At 32.6% G+C, this 22,145-nt stretch overlaps 1 protein-coding gene across 1 annotated transcript in view; it reads right to left on the bottom strand.

Moving 5' to 3' along the window:
* The window catches only part of ASCC3 (activating signal cointegrator 1 complex subunit 3), a 367,201-nt gene that overhangs the window by 177,504 nt on the left and 167,552 nt on the right, over nt 1–22,145 (bottom strand). The window contains exon 13 of the mRNA XM_011956428.1: nt 7,601–7,735. Coding sequence (XP_011811818.1) covers nt 7,601–7,735 — 135 coding nt within the window. The remainder of the gene's footprint in view (nt 1–7,600; nt 7,736–22,145) is intronic.

Genomic DNA, 22,145 nt, shown 5'->3' with positions numbered 1-22,145 from the left:
CTCTTTACATTTCAGTCATTTTGACTTGTTTTTCTTATTTGCTTCAATGTGCATTTTTTTTTTAATGTACTTGTCTGTACATTTTTTTGAATACGTCTGTCCTCTTTTGCTTTGTCAACTCGTAGCCTTCAGATCAGCTTAAATGTCACTTTGTTGGTCAACACCATCCTCTAATACCACGGGTCTAGATCAGATTCTCCAACTCAATTTTTTCTTAGGACTTTATCCCTCTTTATTATTTATTTCAAATGTAATTAAAATCAAGTATTTAATTAGCTGTTCAGTCTTTCTGTCCTTCGAGAATATAAGCTCCATAAGCGTAAAGGGATGACTACTTTTTCCTCCCTAAAAGTATTTCCACTTCCACTCAAAGCAAATATTAGTCTACATATAATATCTGCTCTTACCTCCTTCTAGGAGCCTTACTCTATTGCCTGGACTGGAATATAATTTCCCAGATCTCATGTAGTAAGGGTACTGGATGATAAAGTCCATTGTGCTAATTAAAAGCATTCAGGCAAGATCTGGATGACGGAAATGAAGAGATAACTATCTCCTGCTGTATTTTTCTGGCAAGCAAGATTTTGGAGACAGAAGGGTTGAAAGTTTTAACGGATGTACTATACATTCAAAATTTGGTTTTCTAGTGTGTTCATGAATGTTGGAAGGCATCTGTAGTAATAGCTGTGGCTTTTTAACTGCTAATCACCATCATGTAACTGGTTAAATTCAAGAGTTGTAGTAGTAGCCCTGAACTTCTATTCCTCTGATTTTACCAAATTTCTAGTAAGTACCTAATTTCTTATATAAATTCTTTTCTATTTAAAATGTACCTAGAATGGTTTCTGTTTCCTTTTACTAAATCATAACTGATACATGTATCTACTTCAATCCACTACAAACAGGTTGACAGCACTTTATTTATATTGATACCCATTGATCTATTAAAGTGACTGGTAACCAGCTTACACTGAGTAAATATTTGCTGAGTAACCACGACGAAAAACAGTTTAAGGCCCATGTGTATATAAAGAAGTCACAATCACCCAGACTAGCCTAATCCCAGTAACTAATTTCCATATGTTATTCTGTGCTAATTATGCATTTCAACTTGGGAGAAAGAAAGTGCCATTTGCTCTGTTTCATGTCATATTCCTTGAAAGATGATCCTGGTTCCCATATAGGCTGTCCTGATTATTAATAGAAATAAGTTGGCATTCCAGAGAGAGGACCCTAATTAGAAAAAGATAAAATCTTATCTAAAATTGCATTATTTTAATTCATTTGGCTATCTGTAAAGAGAAAAATTTAAAAAATGCATCACAATACGAAATGTTTTTGATTTAAATTTTATCATTACACATCTCTCTATCCCTAGGAATTTATAACATTATTTATTGATCTGATGTCTTTAGAGTGCTTCTGCTACTCAAGTATTTTCAAATGAGTGAAAAACAACATTCTAATTAACATACTTTTTCCAAACAGCATGATTCCTTAACAAGATGTATTAATTTATTGTAAGAAATTTATTCTATGCTTCTAAAATGCATCTTAAAGCACAGAAACGAAATTTGCTACAATCAAAATTACCTATAATCAAAATAAGAAACAAGGATAAAATTTCAGTGCTATTTACTATGTTCTTTAAAAAGAGTCTCACTTATTCAAAGTGAATAATGTTAGACCATATGTTAGACTACATTGAAATGAACACATTGGCCATAAAAATGTCCCTTGTTTGGAAGAAAGTGAATCCTACTTTTCAGTACGTGAATTTTGGTCACACAATTTGACTCTTCAACAATGTTCAATAGGTTCTCACTGAATATAAAGTCTAAAAGCCTAGGCATGGAATTTGAAGTCTTCCATTGTCTGACCACGTCTAGCCCTCCATGCACCTTACATTCCGGTGAATAGAGAACATTCTTATTCTCCAAATAAACCCAGAGTTTCCTTTTGCCCGTGTTCTCTTTCTTCTCTCTTTGGAATGTCCTTTCCCTGTTGCTGCCTATTGAAATCTATAATTACTGGCTTGAATTAATCTGCTTCTCTTTTACATTTCCTCTGAACTGTTTAATCTTGGTGTATATTAACTTTTTCTTTTAATCTTTCCTTTGAAAAATTCCCAGGTTTAGAATTTCAAAGTTAAAAGGTCTGGAATAAGAGCCTTGGCTTGGCTTTTAAAATCTATTACCAAATTTTTTTTAAAAGTATTGATCAATACCACAGAAAATCTCCTCAAATCACCTTCAGAATTGGGTACTATTATGTTTAGATTTTGATAATATATTGATGAATATATGTTACATAATTTTTTAAGAATTGTTTTTCATCAAAAGTTTGTTTACCCACTTTATTTCTTCTTTTTGCTTATTTTCTCCCTGGAAACTTCATGTTTTAAGTTATTAAATTTAACAAGTGTACATGTAAAGACATAGATATTAACTAGTCTGTTGTTGCTCTTCCTAATATTTCTACCAACCTTATTGCTTTTTACAATTCAACATTATTTTTTATTGTTCCAAAGCATTAAATTTAATTTTTGTCACATCTATTATTGTTTAAAACTGTTGTCTTTTTCTTCTTCAAAGCTTATGGGTAAACATTTACAGAATTTCTACCATGTGTTAGGCAAGGTATATGTTACCTTATTTATTACAGAATTTTTCTCTCTTTTTTTTTTTTTTTTTTTGAGACAGAGCCTCCCTCTGTCACCCAGGTTGGAGTCGCAGTGGTGCGATCTTGGCTCACTGCAACCTCTGCCTCCCAGGTTCAAGTAATTCCCCTGCCTCAGCCTTCCCAAGTAGTTGGGACTACAGATGCGTGCCACCATGCATGGCTTTTTTTGTATTTTTAGTAGAGACGGGGTTTCACCATGTTGCCAAGCTGATCTCAAACTCCTGACCTCAGGTGACCTGCCCACCTCAGTCTCCCAAAGTACTGCGGTTACAGGTATAAGCCACCGCACCAGGCCACAAAAATCTTAAAATATAGGTACCATTGCCACTTTGTACGTGATGAAATGTAGCTTGAGGATGTTAAAAAGGCAGAATGTGTGAATCAACATTAAAACACAGGTTTGCTTAGATCCAAAGTTTATATTTTATATGAGGTTATCTCTCTTTGAAAACAGAAAAGTCATGTTCCCAAAAATGCAATTAAGCAAACAGTTGTATTTTTTTTTTTTACAATTTTGTTTCATTTTATTTAAATAATACTAATAAACTTTTGACATCCTATGTGGTGGTAACTGACCAAAAAATTATTATATTAGCCTCCAAGAGGAAAAGAGGTTGATAAGATATGGCAGGGAAAGAATAAACTCTGTGAAGATGACATTTTGCATATATTTAAAGTAAAAAAAAAAGTAAGAGAAAGAGGGCTATTAACCATTCCTGCTACTAATAGTCTGTTATGCTATCTTTAGTTAATAGATACCATCTCTTCTAGGAAGAGATGATTCTTATTTTACTTGGCCATAGTTACACCGAAGCTGCTCAAGCAAAAATAAAGCAAGCTGTAATAGTAAGCATCGATAACTAAATCAAATTGGCATTGATTCCAGTTGCCATTGATTTAGGCAAAGGCTAAAGCTGAACTTATAAAAACAAGGAAATGATTGATAGATCTACATAATAAAAAGTCAGAAAATTATACTTTAAAGCAGCTTGAGGTACATATTACTATTGGATTCTTCCTATTGCTTTAACTGTTCAATAGATATTTTCAATGACTACAGACACAAGGCTTATTACGTGATAGAAATTCTACCTAAAAGACAAACTCTTAACATCACTGATATATGTAAAAATACTGAACTCGCATCAGGGTCATAAATCAGAAATATACGGTAAAGGGATGGGTGGGAATACTCAATCCAGAATGAGAACAGTTAAAGCCTGTTAAAAATTTGTCCCTAATGGAAAAAATTGATTTGACTGAGATTTCAAGTAAAACAGAATCTGAAAATTCTAACTGAAGGATTCATTTAACATAAAATTAAAATCACAGTGGAAAACAATGGCTTAATAACTAAAATATATGCATCTTTAATTATATACTTACTTTTATAAACATACACTGCTGCTATTCCTTGAGGTATGTTCTATTTTATAGAAAACAGTGGTTTCTTAAGACACAATCTTTGTGGGGGAGAGTATAAAAGTAGTAAGTGGTCACTATTATCCTTTTGCCATTTTGAAATTTAGTTATTAGTATATATATATTTTCTAAAAATAAATTTCTATGATAGGTAAAGTCTTATCATTGTTCAGTTTCCAAAATAATTTCATACATCATTCTGTTTCTCATAGTAAATAACTAGACTAGGTATTATTTACTCCATTATTATTCCATTTGATAGAAGAGAAAGTACATTTCAGATATGTTTAGATGTTCAAGGCCATAAACCTTCTACAGGTAAAATCACAACCAGACCTTTTTGTGAATGTGTTCTGTTGGTTTGGGCATCATTTGTACATCCTGAGATATTCCTGTGTCCTGGGAGATCCCCAAGCTCCATTTCTGAAGGTTAAACTACTCTTGGGAGACTTTCCTTTCCTTTCCCTACATTCTTGTTTCAGTGGACAAATCTGGAAATATAGGTAGTTTTTCCCCTGGGGGTGACTTTGATATTAAAGGTGAAAATTATATGAGAAGTCCTGAGGTGTAACTATTACTTACAGAGAGAAAAGAATCATTTCAGTTGCAGCTAAGGCATAGAAAGAGACTTATTACATGCACATGTGCGTACACACAAATACATACGCAGAAAAGGAGGATTTTCTTAATGGAGTTTTGTTATTTATACAAATAAAAAATATATTGTGTTAAATGAAACTGTAAAGAAGTGCTTTTAAAGATCTTAGTAAGTCAGGAATTGAGGTGATTACATTAAACACTTGGGGTAAAGCATCACTGTGGCATGGGTAGGGATTAAGTCATATAACAGGAGGCATGAGGCTAAATTTCTGTGTACCATCGTACACAGAAATTTACCATTTATTTAAATTTTAATTAAATTTACCTTCTAATTAAATTTTAATGTTTTAGGTTCTTAATTTCCCATTTTTCAAAAACATGGGAAATGTCTCCCACCATGATAATAGCTCCCTTGAAATTGCTAGAATGTTAATACCATTTAAGTTCAAAGGCACTTCAAGAAATACGAAGGAAGGTACCACTAGCACTAGACAAATAATCTTAAATTCTAGAGCTTTGAGAAAATATTGAGAAAGATGACCTTATCTTTTGGTACAATATGCACTGTGGAGGGTTTCACTCTTTAAAATCTCTCTTTAGGAGAAGTGAGGGATATAGTTAGGTTGAAGAAATGGAAATGTTCTTCTATTTTATTTAAAAAAAAAAAAAAAAAAAGACTCCATGCCCTAAGGTCTTCAGAAAGTCCCAGATTGGATGTGATCTGTTTGCTTTGGAACAAACAGGACACAGTATAGTGAAAATGGTGGACTTTGAAGTCAGACTGTCTCAAATCACGGCTTCACTATTTAATATGAGATTCTCTGTGAAAATTATTTACTTTCTCAGTTTTTGTTTCCTTATCTGTAAAATGGGAATAAGAATCTTAAAGGACAGCACAATGGTGCAGGTCAGATGAGAAAATTAAAGTGAAACATCTATTATAATGTCAGTCTCGGAGGAATAAAAGCTAAGAAAAAAAGTAATTCTGGGATACCTACTATCAGACAAATACTCTATGAAAGTCTGGGAATATAATGGTGAATAGGATAATGTTCTTAATAAATGCGTGTGCAATTCATTCTTCTTGAAAAAAAAAAGTTCAATAATAGTTGGATCAGGATAAAAATCAAGTACAATAAAAATATAAAAAAGCTATGATAAAAATGACTAGGGATTTTCAAATCTACCCAATTGTATCAAAACTTTCCATTTCTCTGTTATTTTTCTTCCAGCACAGTGATCTGTGAACTTGTGCTTGGTAACATTGCCTTAAATAAACATCATTTGAAAATGTCTCCATATAAATTATTGTAATATGCTCTAGAGTATTTCATACTATATTTGATTCACACATATACCATATCAAGGGATAATACCAGCAATATCATAGGTTATAAGGATTGAATGAGTTATATACAGTAATAAAAACAACGCCCGACACTAGTGACCACTTAATAAATGTTAAGCATTACAATAACAACAATTAAATAATAAACCTGCATTATTTAAATTAGCAATGGTTCTCTGAATTGAGATGGATAAAGAAACCAGAAATCCACAAGATGGCTCTCAAGGTTTGGTTTTTAAACAGCATACAGTTGTTTCATATTTCCAAAGAAATGAAACAAGACTTATGAATACCAACTTGACTTTTCAAAGACTCTCTATAAATTCATGATTAATAAATAATTGGAAGGACACAAAGCTGTACAATCTGTACAATAAATGTTATGTAACAAAAGTAAAAAAATATAGAAAATGAATAAATTTTGTATTTCTAAACTGAGAGTCTTGATTTTCAAAACAACTGACATCAGCTTAATATAGAATTTAAAATATCAATATAAAATGGTGAAATTTATAGTACAGTTGCAATTAAATATATTTTACTTGGATAATAAATATAAAAGGGCATAGCACAATGTCTGGCAGCTAGCAGCTGTTCGGTAATCAATCAGTTAAATCTTACATTTTTATATATATATGAAAAATTTAAAGTTATCATTTTATGTCAACAGATTTTTTTTATTTCATAATTTATTTTCACAGCTTTAAAGCAGGAGTCAGCATACTTTTTCTGCAAAGAAACAGAAAGTAATTTATAGTAGCTATCACAACAACTCTATTCTTCTCCGGTATGCAAAAAAAGTCAGACAATAAAGAAACTGGTATGTTTATGTTCTGATAAAACTTTAATTATAAAACAGGTGGACACCTGTGGCCCAAAGGTGTCTTGATCTTGATCTAAATAATTACCTGATATAGTTAAATAAAATAAAATCTGATATAAAGCTTAAGATACTACCAATACTCAAATTACCAGGAGGATTCTGGTTTGGTGAGTTTGGGTTGGGGCCTAAAGGTCTCCCTTTTTAACAAGGATGCAGGTGATCCCAAGACCTTTTTGTCCTTTGAGCATATGTACATTGAATAACAAGGCAGCTGTTTACAAACTTTTTGGCTCAGAATTCCTTCACATTGCTTAAAAAAAAAAAAAAAAGCCTTACTTATTTAGGTTATATCTGTCAATATTAACCTTAGAAATCAAAACTGAGAAATTTTTAAAAAGTATTAATTATTTAGAAGTACAATAATAAACCCATTAGATGTTAACATAGGATATGGAATTTAACTGCATTTTATATTTTAACTATATTTTAAAGAGCAGGAGTAAACACTTCAATTATAACCATATAGAAAGGAATAATAAGTGTTATGTCATACAGTGAAACCTTTTAATAAAAGATCATTAAGTCAAGAAAAAAGTCAAGATTATAACATCATAAATCTGTAAAATTAACTTCTTGGAATTTGAGACTGTGGATTTTTCACATATAAAATACCTGGAATATGTGGCATGTTACCTGCTTTAGTTCTTGTCCTCTTTGTTTCTTACCTGTTTTTCTGCAAGTACATAGTCATGTCCTTGGGTAGGAAAAAAGAAGGGAATATGGCCACAATTTTTTGCTCTTTCTATTAGAGACATAGCTGTTCTTACAGTGGCATTTCGAGCATGTACAAACACCATCACCTGAAAAGAAGAAAAGCTGTTTATTTACTATTCCAATTAATTAAATTATAGCTTAATAGTAGCCTGGATATCATTCCATATAAACAACTATTAATTTCTCAAAACAAAATCACAAATTTACGAATTCTCCAACATATCCTTATTTTAGAACAAAGTGTATAAAGGAAAAAGGCAAGTTAAATAAAATTTAGCTTACAAGTTGATAGATGTTTGTGGAGTCTATAAAATTTGGAGTTTAATTTGTATGTTTCTCTTTTGAATACATAATTTATTATCATAGTCACATTATAGAGACAGCATAAAAAAATATTTGAGAGTTTTCTCACTGGAAGATTACTACATTCAGTGAAATTTCCAATTCCATAAAGATGTTTCAAGAAATTGAAGACAATAAAGAAAACTCTTCCTTGGACAAAATCATGTCTAAGAACAATCACTTAAAATACAAAGGTTAGGGGACTGCTGGAGATAAAAATGCTTCTATTGAAGTACCTGCAATTCTCTGTGCGGCAAGCCTTCCTGTGGAATTATTCATGAAGTGACTGAGGATATCTGAATTACAGAGAAGGTGTGTGTCTGAATGCTGTGTCAAGGAGAAGTGGGGAAAAAAATGCATCTTCAGGGACAGTCACTAGGCACGGTGTGAATACAACTGAAGAGAATTAGGGAGTGTTTAGCAGCTTGCCTTTGCTGCTTGTCAGTACCTGCCTTCTTTCCTCTGTAAGTTTCTTCTTTGACCTCTACCTTCCATCACAATCAGCTCAACCCCAGCATTCCCAAAGAGCCATTAGTGTGATAAAAATTATTTTTTTCATATAGACTACTGCTCTTTTTCAATTTTATCTGGTGTGAATAAAAGCAACTTTACACAACTTTAACACTGTTAACAATCTGGAATATACAATCTGAAGATATTAAGTGTGGGTGCAGTAAATGACTTAAAGAAACGTTTCCCTAGCCCCTGCTTTCAACTAAACTCACATATCTAAATCTCTGGAATCACTAAAGTATTCTGCTTAGGCCTCAAGCAACTTGGAGGTTCTAATCTTTGCCCCCCTTCTCAATATCTCCCCTATACTCCTCTGTTAATTACATTTTTCTGGAAGCTAAAACTTTCATGTTTTTTGCAGGCTACACATTTATGAGGATATTCAAAGACTGTATCTAGTCAGGGAATTGATATGTTCATGTGAGCTGACCTAAGTAAAACAAAGGATCATTTTGAGGGCTAACAAAAATGAAAAGCAAAATGAGGTCTGGGATTTGACCAGAAAGGAGACAGGGTGACACAAAGGTATCTATACCTCCATAGAGGTATCTCTATATTTAAGCCATAATAACCTTATGTCTACAAACTTGTCAAGGTAAGTGTTCCACATATAAGATGCTTATTAAAATTCACAGTAAAATCTCAGATAACAATCATTCAAGAAACTGGAATGCTTACATAACTAATATTATTTTAGGTACATTCAAAGTAAAGGAGAACAGATAATTTGGAGAAGATAAGAAGTTCCTCAAAATGAAACAAAACAAAAAAAACCCAAAATGTTTACAGAAAAACAAAAAGCACTGCAAGTCATCAGGAGAAATTTAATCAGCTAATTACAGTTACCAAAGGCATAAACCTTGATATTTCATACTTTATCAGAGCTTCAACTTATTTACTGATACTAATATGTTTTGAAAAGAAATATGATAATAAGACTATTTTAAGGCTGGGCATGGCAGCTCACACACCTGTAATCCCAGCACTTTGGGAGGCCAAGGCGGGTGGATCACAAGGTCAAGAGATTGAGACCGTCGTGGCCAACATGGTAAAACCCCATCTCTACTAAAAATACAAAAATTAGCTGGGCATGGTGGTGCGTGCCTGTATTCTCAGCTACTCAGGAGGCTGAGGCAGGAGAATCACTTGAACCCGGGAGGAGGAGGGTGCAGTGAGCCAGGATGACGCCACTGCACTCCAGCCTGGCAACAGAGCTGTCTAAAAAAAAAAAAAAAAACAAAAAAAAAAGAAAAAAAGAATATTTTAAAAAGAATACACTAATAGAATTTATTTCAGAAAGTTTTGCAGGTACTGGGACATTCTGTTTTCCTTATTTTTCAACTAAGGAAAACAAATCTCTTGATTTTTGATAGGCTCACTAGGCTTTCATGGGTAAACATCTTTACTTCATAGGATATTACGAACTGCCACACAGGTTCAAATTGTGATATTTTCATAATGACTGATATACACTATTTAATGCTAAGATAGAAAATTCTGTCCTGCTGAAGATTCATCAGTTTCAGAATCTGTCAAATTCTATCATTCTATCTCTTACAAATGGTAGGGACATTCCATTGTAAGTTTCTTCTTAAAGAGCAAGGCAGATTTTTTTTTCTCTTCTATAAAAATAAATTTTACCACCCAGAAAACCTCGTTAACCCCCAAATTAATTTTAAGAAAACTGGAATTAAAATGAAGTTACTTCTTATTTTGTTAATTCATTCGTCATTCATTCATTCATATGCTTCTGAACATGCGTTAGCTAGCAAGTTCTGATAAAACTACCATGAAAACGAGAGACAAAGCCCCTGTCGTCATGGAGATGAGACTCTAGCATGCTGAACTAAATAATCACAAAATATTTTTTACTTGATAAGTATTTAGTAGGCATGTATGTGTAAAAAAGAGTTAAAAATAGAGATGAAAATAGACAAGATGTGGTCTCTTCTATGAAAAACCTGTATAATTTAAGGAGAAAGATAAAATTGTACACATAACTTAGGCAGCTGAACCAAAGAGAAGATAACGTGAGGATAATGTGGGAACCCTAAACATGGAGCTACTTGGCTTTCTTCATTCATCCATCCCAAGATATTTATGCAGTTCCTACGATGTGCCAAATACTGTACCAAGCGCTTAGTACAGCAAGCACCAGGGATACTATGATAACTATGTTTCAAAGATCTAAATGCGTACATTACTGTTATGGGGAGAAAATTCTCTGATAATCATTCCTATCATTCCAAGGTTAAAGTTGCATAAAGGAGGCTACAGTAGTATTTGGAGTATTTAATTTTGTTATTTTTAGTGTGTTAGCTTGAAGGAGTACATTCTCTTCTAAAGTTTCTCACAGTGAGACCTAGGGACTACTACATCCGAATCACTGCTGCTGCTTATTAAAATAGATTTCTGGGTCCTCCTTTAAAGCCAGCTGAGTAAGGAAATCTAAGGGAGGGATCTAGAAATTGAATTATTAACAACTACTGAAATGACCACAGCACTACTGTATGAAATTGGTTAATAATTACTACCAACTTAATTTTCCCCTCTGAAGCTGAAAGAGTATTAAAAGGTAAAATAAAACCACGATTACAAAGATGTTTTAAGAATCCCCCTAATAACACCTTTATTTACCTATACATATGAAATATCAGGAAATTTTAAGGTATTTTATATAACTAATATAGCACCAACATTATTTCCCAGATGGGCCAGAGTTTTATAATGCTACCAGATTTCCATTCTCCATAATTCAAATGCCACATTATGTAAATCTTGTTGAATTAGCAGATATGGAGAACATAAGGGAAAATAAAATATGACCTAAATCTTCAGTAATTATTTCAGTCTTACTTGTCAACTTTTCATTTTGCAAATTATTTTCTACTGCAGCCAAGAGAAATATTAGTTACAACTTAAAGTAACAATTTCTTTTTATTAAAGCATCCATCATGTCAGTGTTAAGTAAAATAAACTTTTTTTTAAAATTAAAAATTTCATGTGTTGAAGCTCCAACCGAAGTCATTACAAGGTTTTGGGTCTCTATAAACACATCTGATTTTATGGTTTTCTAATTTGGTTAATTAACTTAAATAGACTCATATGAAAATTACAAGTAATAGGACAGCATTGTTTCATTGGACAGACATAACTCCAAATTAATATTAGAAACACTTTTTGGTAACTGAGCAGCAGTTAAATTGGTGTGTGTCATTAAAATAAGAACAGAATAGTAAGATAAAGTCAATAATGATGGCAAATTTAGATTGTTTTATGAAACTGTTAATACTTTTATTTGAGTTTTTAGGTTATGCATTTAAAAGTATTTTATATACTTATTTTTAGTTTCAAAAGGCATTTTTCCTATTGTTTTACTTTTATTATGGAAAAGTTCACATAGAAACAAAAGTAGGCAGAATGTGGTCATAAACTGCAAAAGCCATTTATTTTTAAAATATATGATGGAACCATGCCTGTACTTGGGGAAAAAAAGTAAGTAAATTTGAGTTCTGGTCCTGTTAGTTGATCTGTCAAAGAAAGTGTTCTTCACATGAGATACAGATTAAAATTAATAAAGGAGTAAAAGCTCAGAAAATAATGATTCAAAAAACTGGAATGCTTAAGTAACACATACTGTTTTAGGATGTATTCAAAGGAAAGATGGACATATTATTTGAAAAAGATTTGAAAATTCTTCCTTGGAGTACTGCTAAATATCAGTGTGAGTTAGAATAAATTATTTAACCTCTTCAATTCTTATTTCCCCCAGAACATACAAAAAGAGTTACAATCTATCACAGGATTACTATAAGAATCAAAGGATTAATGTAAGGGAAAACACTGTGTTTAGTAAAATGGTAGTTCTAAAATTTTAGAAAGCTTCAAAATCACCTGGTAAGCTTGTTAAAAACACAGATTGTTGCTCTTGCCCCCAATCCCCTTCCTGACTATATAGGTCTGGGGCAAGCCACGAAACTGCATTTCTAAGGAGTTCAAAGATGCTAATATTCTTGTCCAGGAACTTTGAGAACCTGTGTCACAGCTGGTAAATATTAACACATTAGGGGAATAAACATAAACAAAATTAATCTTGCCTAAAAGATTAAACGGACCAGTATGCAACTGTTATACACTGACCACCATGCACCTATTTTCTACTCACTTATATGCATATGTGCATGTGTGTATGTGTATTTAACACTATACAAAACAATTTAAAACACTTCCCGTTTAGCAACCTTTGTAAGGAGGTTGTGAAAGATGAACTAGGAATAAAAAAATCAGTAGGAATATTTAATGTGAAATCTTGAATCAAACCCTCTTTTCTTTTCTTTTTTTTTTTTTTTTTTGAGATGGAGTCTTGCTCTGTCGCCAGGCTGGAGTTCAGTGGTGCGATATCAGCCCACTGCAACCTCCGCCTCCCAGGTTCAAGTGATTCTCCTGCCTCAGCCTCCTAAGCAGCTGGGACTACAGGTGCACACCACCACACCTGGCTAAATAGTTTTTATAATTAAATATATAAATTATTTTGAACACGAGAAATAATTGGTAACAATGAGGCTATAATAATTTATTCATAATAAGATAGTATATTTGCTATGGTTATTTTACTGCTATGGGTTTTATGGTAAAAAGCCTAAAAAAAAAAAAAAACACTTAAACAATGCACTCATTTAACAATGCACTTAAAAGGGTGATGATGAAACCTGTGGTGTAAGAGGCGAATTTATATTTTAGTTTACCTGGAAAAGCTTTAGGAAGAAAAAAGAGACATGACCTAGCAGAAGAAATCAACAGCAGTTCAAGGGGAAAGTATCCATATGTTCAAAGTTACAGAGAAGACAGCAAATGCATGTGGTGGTCAATACAGACTTTTTATAGAAATGGACATGTGGACAAAAATAATACCACCTGAAAAGGTAAAACATAACCTCATAAAAAATGATAAAGTAAATCATTCATTTCAAGGCTCAGGAAAAAAAAAAAAAACAACAAAAAAAACCTGATACTACTAAAAGAAATACCTGAAAAATTATTTTTATGTTAGAGAAGTATTTTAAACTTAACAGAGAAAGGCCATCATGGTTAAAACAATATTGATTTTAATAAAGGAATACATATCACATGTTCAAAAAATGTGGCTTGAAGAAATATTTTTAAAAAGTACACAAACCATGGAAAAAACCTAAAGACAATCTTGGAATTGTAATTGATAATTTTAAAGTGGTGGAATTATAAACAGGAGCTCTTGATTCTTTTATAAAAAATGAAGATGAGCAAGAAAGCATTTAGATATGTATATCTGAGTACAGTGACAATATAAATATGTGAGATAGATCTTATGAAAAAATCTTAAACATTTTAAAACATAGTTTTGTGGCTACTGAATTACCTGAAAAGTTTATACATTTTTCATAAAATTTCATTTAAGAAATAAAAAAGAAACTCTCATACATACATGGAAGAGATGAACATTACCACTATGATTAAGTAGTTCTTCCTGGCTGCTTCCAGATACAAGTGCTGTGATGCCTTATCCTTTTGGGCATCCAAATAATTCAGATGCCTCTCACTTAAGTATTTATCACTGCCTATCTTTTATTTTTAACTATTTTTGTGCTTGACTTAATTCCTCTGCTAGTCTGTGATTATCCAACAATTACTTGACAGGCACTGCGGACATATAATGGGCTCACCTAGCACTGGTCCCTGTACTTCTGGAGCTTATATCTAATTATATGGTGAAGGATTGGAGTCTAGGAAGATCATGAACACAGAAGCCACCATTCATTACATGAACAACTATAGACGGAAGTAATCAAAAATCAATAAATACAATAATCCAGAAATTAATTAGGATCCTCCCTCTCAAAGATGACAAAGTATTTGATTTTAAAGGTCATAACACTCTAAAGTTCTTCATTATTGGCCCTTTGGGTGTTATCTCTCTGAACCTTTCCTGTTGTTTAAAACCCCCATGCATTTGTGTATTTCTAGGACGTTAGCCATGTTTTTCACTTAGTCCTCCTGCTGACTGCATTTGTGTCAATTCTATAAACCTGCAAAGCCCAGTTCTAGTGATCCTTCTCCAATCTCGCCAGGGAAAAGTAATCACTCCCATCACACTTTGTTCATACTTGCACCTTGTGTAATCATAAGCTTACACAGGTCACCCTAGTGTTAGGACTAATCATAAAAGATACCATTTATTGTGTCATACCATGTGCTAGTCCCATTACTAGGTACAATACACATGTTATCTTACCGTTAACCACATAGCGAGATAGGTAATTGTATTAGTATTTTACAGAAGAGAAAACTAAAGCTCAGAGCATTTTAATAACTTGCCAGTCATTCAGAAGCAGAATAGGGGTTCATCTCAGATTTGACATTTCAAAGCCTACTTTCTTTCCATCAAGTTATAGCTCTTCCTTGAATGCTGCCTGACGGCAGAGCTTACATTTTGCTAATTTTGAGGTCTACATACCACCCTTCCTGCTATCATCCAATCAGTGGATGCTCAATAAATATTGCTGAAATTACAGTGTTAAAAATGGTCAGCTTTCACAAAGACCATTCATTTTTCAGCAGAGATTTGCAATTAAAAGTTTATAAATTACAATAGCTAAGTAGGCTGAGTTAATACTTTTCATTCACAACTTTATTAAAATATGAGGTAACAAGCAAACTTCCAATTACTCAACTAAATAATTTTCATGGATAGTTTTATTTAAATTTAACAGCAAACCTCTCATTGATATTTAATAAATGAAAGTTGCTGCTAAGTCTTTTGATACTGTTGTAGAAATACGTGTATGCATATTTTAGTGCTATTGGAAGTTGTAAAATTTGTGATTTAAAAAAGAAATGACTTATAAGCTATTCTGAAGATTAGCTTATAAGAAAAAATTCCGGACTTTGAGGTCAAAATTGGTTTCTAAATCTAAGCTACCTACATTAAAAATTAATCAAATGTATTAACCAAAATACAGTCTTCCCTTGGTATCCATGGGACACTGGTTTCAGGACCCCCTGTGGACACCAAATGCTTATACCCTTACATACCCTATGCACATCCTTCTGTATACTTTATATCATGTCTTGATAATATCTAATACAACATAAATGCTTTGTAAATTGTTATTATACTGTATTGTTTAGGGGATAATGACAAGAAAAAAATTCTACGTGTCCAGTACAGATGCAACCACTCTTTTTTTCCTCAAATATTTTCCATGTGAAGTTGTTTAATCCACAAATGTAGAACCCATAGATATGGAGGGCCACCTGTAACGTACTACTGAACAGGAATAAAGAAAGCATCCTTACTTTGGGTAAAGGTAAAAAAAAATGACACTACTACATTTGGATTACATCAATAAAACTATCATTTACTAAAAATAGGGCTAAAATGATAAATGTTAAAATTGTCTATTAATCATGAGTGTATCAATTCGCATTCAACAACCAGCACTTATTATTAGGTATTCTTGGCAACCAATAAAATTACTAAATTGCATGTTTTTTCTTTAAAGACATAGCTAAACATTTATTAGATACACTATGAAAATATAAACTACCTCAAATAGGGTTAATTTATGCTGCCCTAGCTATATAAGACTGTATAATTCAATGACTAGTCTTCATTCATGAAGTTATGTAAATAAGCCAAGGAAAGTAATCCATAATAGAGAGATGTGTTTCCACAGCTCCAAGCTATGTAATTAGATCTACACTTGGCAGTTCGGAGCCAGTTCAGGACTCTCATGCAGCTCTTCTCAAGAAACCCAAGCTTTTAAGTGATAAATAGATTCAGGTTATTATTACTGAATTATATATAGAATACTACTCTGAATATGAAACATTCCTTATCAATTTCACTTAAAAATCATCTTAATATTCATCAGCTTTTATGTTTCAGTTGTGGAGAGCTTTAATTGCTATATTTTATTAAAAGAAATCAATAATACTTTACATCTCCTAAAATCTAAAAGATATCTGTTATTAAAAAGTATAATTTAAAAAATCAGATGACTAAGTGTTCATTATGTACCACGACAGCAAAAATACAAATAGTCATATTTCTAAGTCAACTATAAAAAATATTATCTCGCAATCAATTCACCAATATAGCGAGACATTATACAATATATTTAGAAACATAAGACATATTTCAGCCGTCTCTGAAATACTAGGACCCCAGAAAATAGAACAAAAAGTATAGTTCATTAAGCATAAAATTTTAAAACAGTAAATGTTTTGAATGCATTTCTCCTTTACTGTAAATTTTTTCTCTAATTAAAACAATGTTTTCTTAAGCATATGTATTTTTTGGAGGTAATATAATTTATGTTATCCAACTGATGCTGGAATAAATTTTCTATACATTCTTAATATGCATTCAATTAATCTGAGATATGAATTCATTTTTGCAACTTATATTAATAAACATAAATAACTTAATACTATAATGCTACAAATGTGTATTTTATATCTTAACATTTTCTTGAACATAGACTATGTTATAATTTTTATTTGGTATTTATAACACACAAAAGAAAATAAACATAATCATACATATTAATTTTACTTGCTCATAATTACTTATACAAATTTAATAAAAATCAATTTTTTGTTTTAGAAAAATTGGTTAGCAATCTAGACTAACTTACCAAATTCTTACCTGATGCCAGACTAATCTACATAACATATAGACTTGTGCTGAATATCAGCAGTGTTTAAGAATCAAGCAGACCTATGTTCAAATCATAGCTCAGCATTTATATAGTAGGCAAACTTGGGCAAGTTCACCTGCACTTCAATTTTTATCTGTAAGATGGATATAACAGTATCTGCCTTACAAGGGTGCTGTGGGAAGAACAAACAGTAATTACAAAGTATAGGAAGAAGCCTAGCACATGGAAGTGTGATCCATTTGGTAGGACAAGGTTTAGTTGTTTTACAGAAGTTTTTCTAACATTCACCCCAGATTTATTTGTTAAACTTCCCACTCACTGGCACCAAGACCAATACTGATCTCTCTGTGGCAAGAGGAAAACAAAACTGCACTTCTTTCTACATATAACAATTCTTCAAATATTTGGAAACTGCTATCAGATCTCCAGTACGACTTTCTCTTTCTTGAACTAAACATCACCAGTTCTCAATGCTGTTTTTCATGAATGATGGTTTTCCATGGTTTGACACTAGATGAATTCTATGTACTTCATATTTCTTCAATACTAAAAAGCATACATTCAAGCAAGATAATTTGCTGAAGAAATTTTTTAAAAAATGTATAAATGCTTCATGTCTGAAGTGTTCTTAGCTTGATTATACAGTTTAATATGATATTTTTAAAAATATATGAACTTGAACATCAACTCCAGTTAGAAACTTGAAAAAAATTTTAGTAACTTAAAATTACTATGAAACTACAAATCTTTCACCCACACTATTGAAAATTTCCTTAGGCCTCAGATTTTCTAGTTGGAATTTTTAAAATTATTCTTTCCTTTTTTTTCTTTTGTTCCAATTGGAATTTATAAACATATTCTCTGAATTGTTTTCTCTCTTTAGGGCATTAAGTGGTTAAATGAAGATGTCAGTTGTGTGGTGGGAAAAAACTTTGAAATGGAAGTGAAGAAGCCAAGGTTCTAGTCTCAATTCCAAAGCATAAGCATATCTCACTTTGGGCATAGTATTTGGCTTAATTTTCTCATCTGTAAATAAGTTGGACTAGGTGAACTTGACGATGCTCTAGAAAATTTAATGACAAAATCAGCATAATGATGATCTATTAAATACCATCTTTGAAATACTTTTTTAATAAAATAAAATTACTAGGGATATGATCAGAAGATGTTAAAAATATTATTTAATAAATATAACCTAAAATTTAGGAAAAAATTAGAATATTATCCATTTTAACTTTTAAGTAAGTAATATAACTCAACATTATTTTTGGCAATGATTCAAATTATAAAGACAATATTTACACCATGATATGAATTTAAGATACATATACATATATATAGAGTATATCTTCTTTATATCATATTTTATGGTAAGTTTTTGATACACTCATAACTGTTATTTATATTAAAAGCATTTAAATTGAAAACTTGATTTTGTTATGGGTTTTTACATAAAAAGCATTTAGCCAAACCAACAAACTGAGGTGTGCAAGTTTTGGTCTGTATAGTGAATATAGTATGAATTGTGAGAATTTTTATATGCAAGGAGTTCACAATTAGTGAGAAAAAATAATAAAACTGAAGGTGGAAAAGCTGTCAAAAAAAAAGCTTTCAAGCTCAGTGCTGGTTTGTAGAGTTGGGGCAGCATTTTCAGTTACAGGTCTGTCTTATTATATATGCAAATAATTTACTTTATAACTGATTTGAGAAAATGGAGGAATCACAGTTGTTCAATGACTAAAAGATACTATGTTTGAAACCATATAGTACACCCAATCAGTATTCACTCAGTATAGACAATCAGTGTTCAAGCTGGGATTTTAGGACCAAAAAGGAAAACTGCTGATTTGCTTGGTCCAATGCACACATGACAAAGTAGATGACCAAATCCATTTCTGCAACAAAAATGAAACTGATACTCCATATGTGAAATATGTCTACTAAGTATCACCACAGAACAGAAATTACTGATCTTTATGTAAATTATGAAAAACTAATGCTGTAAGGAAGCAGCTAAAAAATTTTTTTAAGCTGTGGAATTTGTTCTTCCAACAAACTCTTGTAGCAGCTCAACATATTAAAAAAAAAAAAAAAAAAAGATTAAAGCAACCAAAGTACATCTGAGAGAAATCCACATCTCTTTTCTCACTTCCAAATAGCACACTTCTCCCTACTCCTAACCTCGTAACAGCAATTCCTGTGACACCTCAGAGCACCTTGAAGCAAGCAGTCTAAATATTACAGGTACAGAAGGAAATCTTCTAGTGGAAAGGGACTGCTGAAAATTATATTTGTTCTTGGATAAAAGTCTGAAAATTCTAAAATCTCATCATCCCTTTCATTTTCCTGAATAATATTTTTGGGAAAAAAATTTGGTTAAAAATATTCATTTAAAAATAAAACAGGCCCGGTATGTGGCTCATGCCTTTAATCCCAGCACTTTGGGAGGCCTAGGCTGGAAGGTCACTTGAGGCCAGGAGTTTGAGACTAGCGTGGGCAACAAAAGGAGACCCCCTCTCTAGAATAAATTAAAAAAAAAAAAAAAAAACCTGGACACAGTGGCACATGCCTGTAGTGCCAGACACTTGGGAGGCTGAGATGGGAAGTGGCTTGAAGCTCAGGAGTTTGAGGCAGCAGTGAGCTATGATCATACCACTACACTCTAGCCTAGGTGACAGAGGAAGGCTCAATCTCAATCAATCAAAAATAAAACAGATTCACTGTTTCTAAAGAGTTTATAAAACCATTCCCTACTAAAGGGACGAGGTTTGTTTACAGAAACAGTTAACTCCAAGTCTGAGAAGTGGAAGGTACAAAATTAGATCTTAGAAGATCCTATTGTGCAAAATGGTAAAAACCAGAAGCTAGCTTGAAGGGGCTTCCACTGGTCAAATTTGGGTCAATATTCTTTTCAAAGTAAATAGTATAGTGATAGACTGTAACACTTTCAAGATATCCACAGAGATGTAAATTATCAAAGTCCACAGAGATATAAATTAATAAATAGGAGAGAGGAAGCTAGTCCATATGTATAGTGGGATGAAGGAAATGATGAAGTTAGAAAATCATCAAAAGATGCTAAAATGAATGGGTAAAAGTTTGATGAGGGGCACTATATATTTAGTCACAAAAGTATCTCCTCCCTTATTAGAAACAAAGGGGAAAATAATAACTTTATATGGAGAAACTTAGAGGAAACAACCTTTAACAAGTGATAAAAATGAATGTCAGCAATGCTGGACAAATCCAGTAACATTTACTACCTGGTGTGAAGTACTACGACATAACATCACGTCTGTTTTATTATTGTTACAAAACCAATAGGGCTTAATAATGAAGGAACTTCAGACAAACTCAAATTGGGAGTCATTTTACAAAATAATTGATATATGCTCTTTGAAAAATGTCAAAGTCAAATCCAGAAAGACAAAATAAGGTCAAAGAACTGTTCTAAATTAAAGGAAACTAAACGGACATGATAAATTAATGCAATATGCAATCTTGGACAGTGATCTTGAACCAGAAAAAAAATTATCTATAAAAGATATTATTATTATTCATTATTAATACAGATGCAAAAATCATCAACAAAATACTAGCAAGTTTAGTAGACCCTGTGTGTCCCTTCCAGACACCTTGGGTTTTGTTGGAAGATAATCCTCCCTTAAATTTCTGGTGTTCCTACACATCCAGGGCCTTCTGAGTAACAGAAACTAAAGTGCTAAACAGACAGAGAGTATCTTCACTTCCCCAGAGCCATTTTCTCCAATTCAAAGGGTTAAAAAAAGCCTAGAGACTCCTTTCTTATCTCCCAAGGAGTCAACTGCTTACATTCCAGGATATAGGCCTTCTTTTCTTTCCTCAAGGGAGTCTGCGTAAGTTCCATAGTAAAAGATAAGGTCCCTGCATGGCCAATTGTTCTACTTTTTTTCTCTCCTCTCTTTCTCTCTCCAGAGGAGAGGATGAGCAGATGCGCCCATAGCTCCTATACAAGCTCAGAGTTTCATAATTTTGGAGTACCTCTCCTGTGGTGCAACCCACGCACATGCAGTAGCTGGCACTTGCCATGTAGATAGATCAGTGGGGAGGTGAAACACAGTCTGTACCCTGACAAAGGTGTCAAAGTTAGCCTATGGCAGGCTACCTTTCAGTATGCAGGTAGGGCAACATCTTAGACACTTTATAGTTTCAGACTTATTTAATAGGTCTCTCTGACACTATTTCTGGAGCAGTTACTAATTTAAATGCTGTGCTATTTAGAAATGCCCACTTTATTTGCCTTAGATAGCTACAGTACTGTAGATAATAGCTACACTTCTCATCTACTCATTTGTAAAACAAAGAAGAAATGAGATGAGATCTAAAAACAGAACCTTATTTTACAATATTAAATACAGACACATGATTTCTTTCTTCCCATCCCCTCTCACTTAAATATGCTACTATGGATATAGACCAATGGAACAGAATCCTCAGAAATAATACCACACATCTACAACCATCTGATCTTTGACAAACCTGACAAAAACAAGAAATGGGGAAAGGATTCCCTATTTAATAAATGGGGCTGGGAAAACTGGCTAGCCATATGTAGAAAGCTGAAACTGGATGCCTTCCTTACAACTTATACAAAAATTAATTCAAGATGGACTAGAGACTTAAATGTTAGACTTAAAACCATAAAAACCCTAGAAGAAAACCTAGGTAATACCATTCAGGACATAGGCATGGGCAAGGACTTCATGTCTCAAACACCACAAGCAATGACAACAAAAGCCAAAATTGACAAATGGGATCTAAAAAACTAAAGAGCTTCTGCACAGCAAGAGAAACTACCATCAGAGTGAAAAGGCAACCTACAGAATGGGAGAAAATTTTTGTAATCTACTCATCTGACAAAGGGCTAATATCCAGAACCTACAAAGAACTCAAACAAATTTAC

Source organism: Colobus angolensis, unplaced genomic scaffold (assembly GCF_000951035.1).
Source record: "Colobus angolensis palliatus isolate OR3802 unplaced genomic scaffold, Cang.pa_1.0 Scaffold418, whole genome shotgun sequence".
Taxonomy (NCBI): domain Eukaryota; kingdom Metazoa; phylum Chordata; class Mammalia; order Primates; family Cercopithecidae; genus Colobus; species Colobus angolensis.
This window is presented reverse-complemented; position numbering and strand designations above follow the sequence as displayed.